At 35.8% G+C, this 684-nt stretch overlaps 1 protein-coding gene across 1 annotated transcript; it reads right to left on the minus strand.

Annotated features, from left to right (window-relative positions):
* Window positions 1-6: 6 nt before the first annotated feature.
* On the minus strand, window positions 7-678 carry LOC102594560 (kirola-like). Its single transcript, XM_006368079.2, has 2 exons — window positions 489-678; window positions 7-273 (listed from the first exon to the last, which is right to left on the minus strand). Exons 1-2 carry the CDS (start codon window positions 673-675, stop codon window positions 20-22), a joined length of 441 nt encoding a protein of 146 aa, XP_006368141.1. The 5' UTR covers window positions 676-678; the 3' UTR covers window positions 7-19.
* Between the last annotated feature and the right edge of the window lie 6 nt (window positions 679-684).

Here is a 684-nt window from a genome sequence, read left to right on the forward strand (position 1 = left end):
GAGTAGCATTGATGTTTTATTACTTGAGAAGGTGACCGTCGATATCTTTTGTCACGTGAAGGACTAAGCCCAAGAGAACGAGAGGCTCTGGTGTGTCTTCAGTTTTCTTCTCATACAAAAACGTCTGTGTAGTCCAATGATGATCACATGATGTGATAATAGTGAAGGAATCGTACAGCTCTAACAGATCTCCACCAATCACTTTCCAAGTGATTGTTTTAGTTTCATGATCGACGGCTTCAATCACTTGCTTTGACGTCTTATCTTTTCCATCTGCGATCAATTAAATCGAAAATATAAGAGATAAAAGACAAAAGTTACCCGTTAAAACTTATAAAGTACATAAGCTTTTGGAGCAAGTAATATGACCATCAAAAAACTTTTTTACTAAAAATATTCAATTGGAAATGGACTTTCTCAATATCAGACACACCTACATGTAAAAAATTCATTCATATGTAGAGAGAGGGGAAATGTGTATATGTTACCGTCGTTATATGTCCATTGAACAATTGAACCAACATCTACAGTTTCACCTTCATGGAAGTCAAAACTTTTGACCTTGCTAGGGCTTATGTTGGATATATGATGAGGTTTGGCATGCAAAATATCGTGAATCAAATGTCCTCCACACTTCACCTCTATTGAAGAAATCAACTTACCCTTCAGACCCATATTTTTTTT

This window comes from Solanum tuberosum, unplaced genomic scaffold (assembly GCF_000226075.1).
Source record: "Solanum tuberosum cultivar DM 1-3 516 R44 unplaced genomic scaffold, SolTub_3.0 contig02928, whole genome shotgun sequence".
Taxonomy (NCBI): Eukaryota; Viridiplantae; Streptophyta; class Magnoliopsida; order Solanales; family Solanaceae; genus Solanum; species Solanum tuberosum.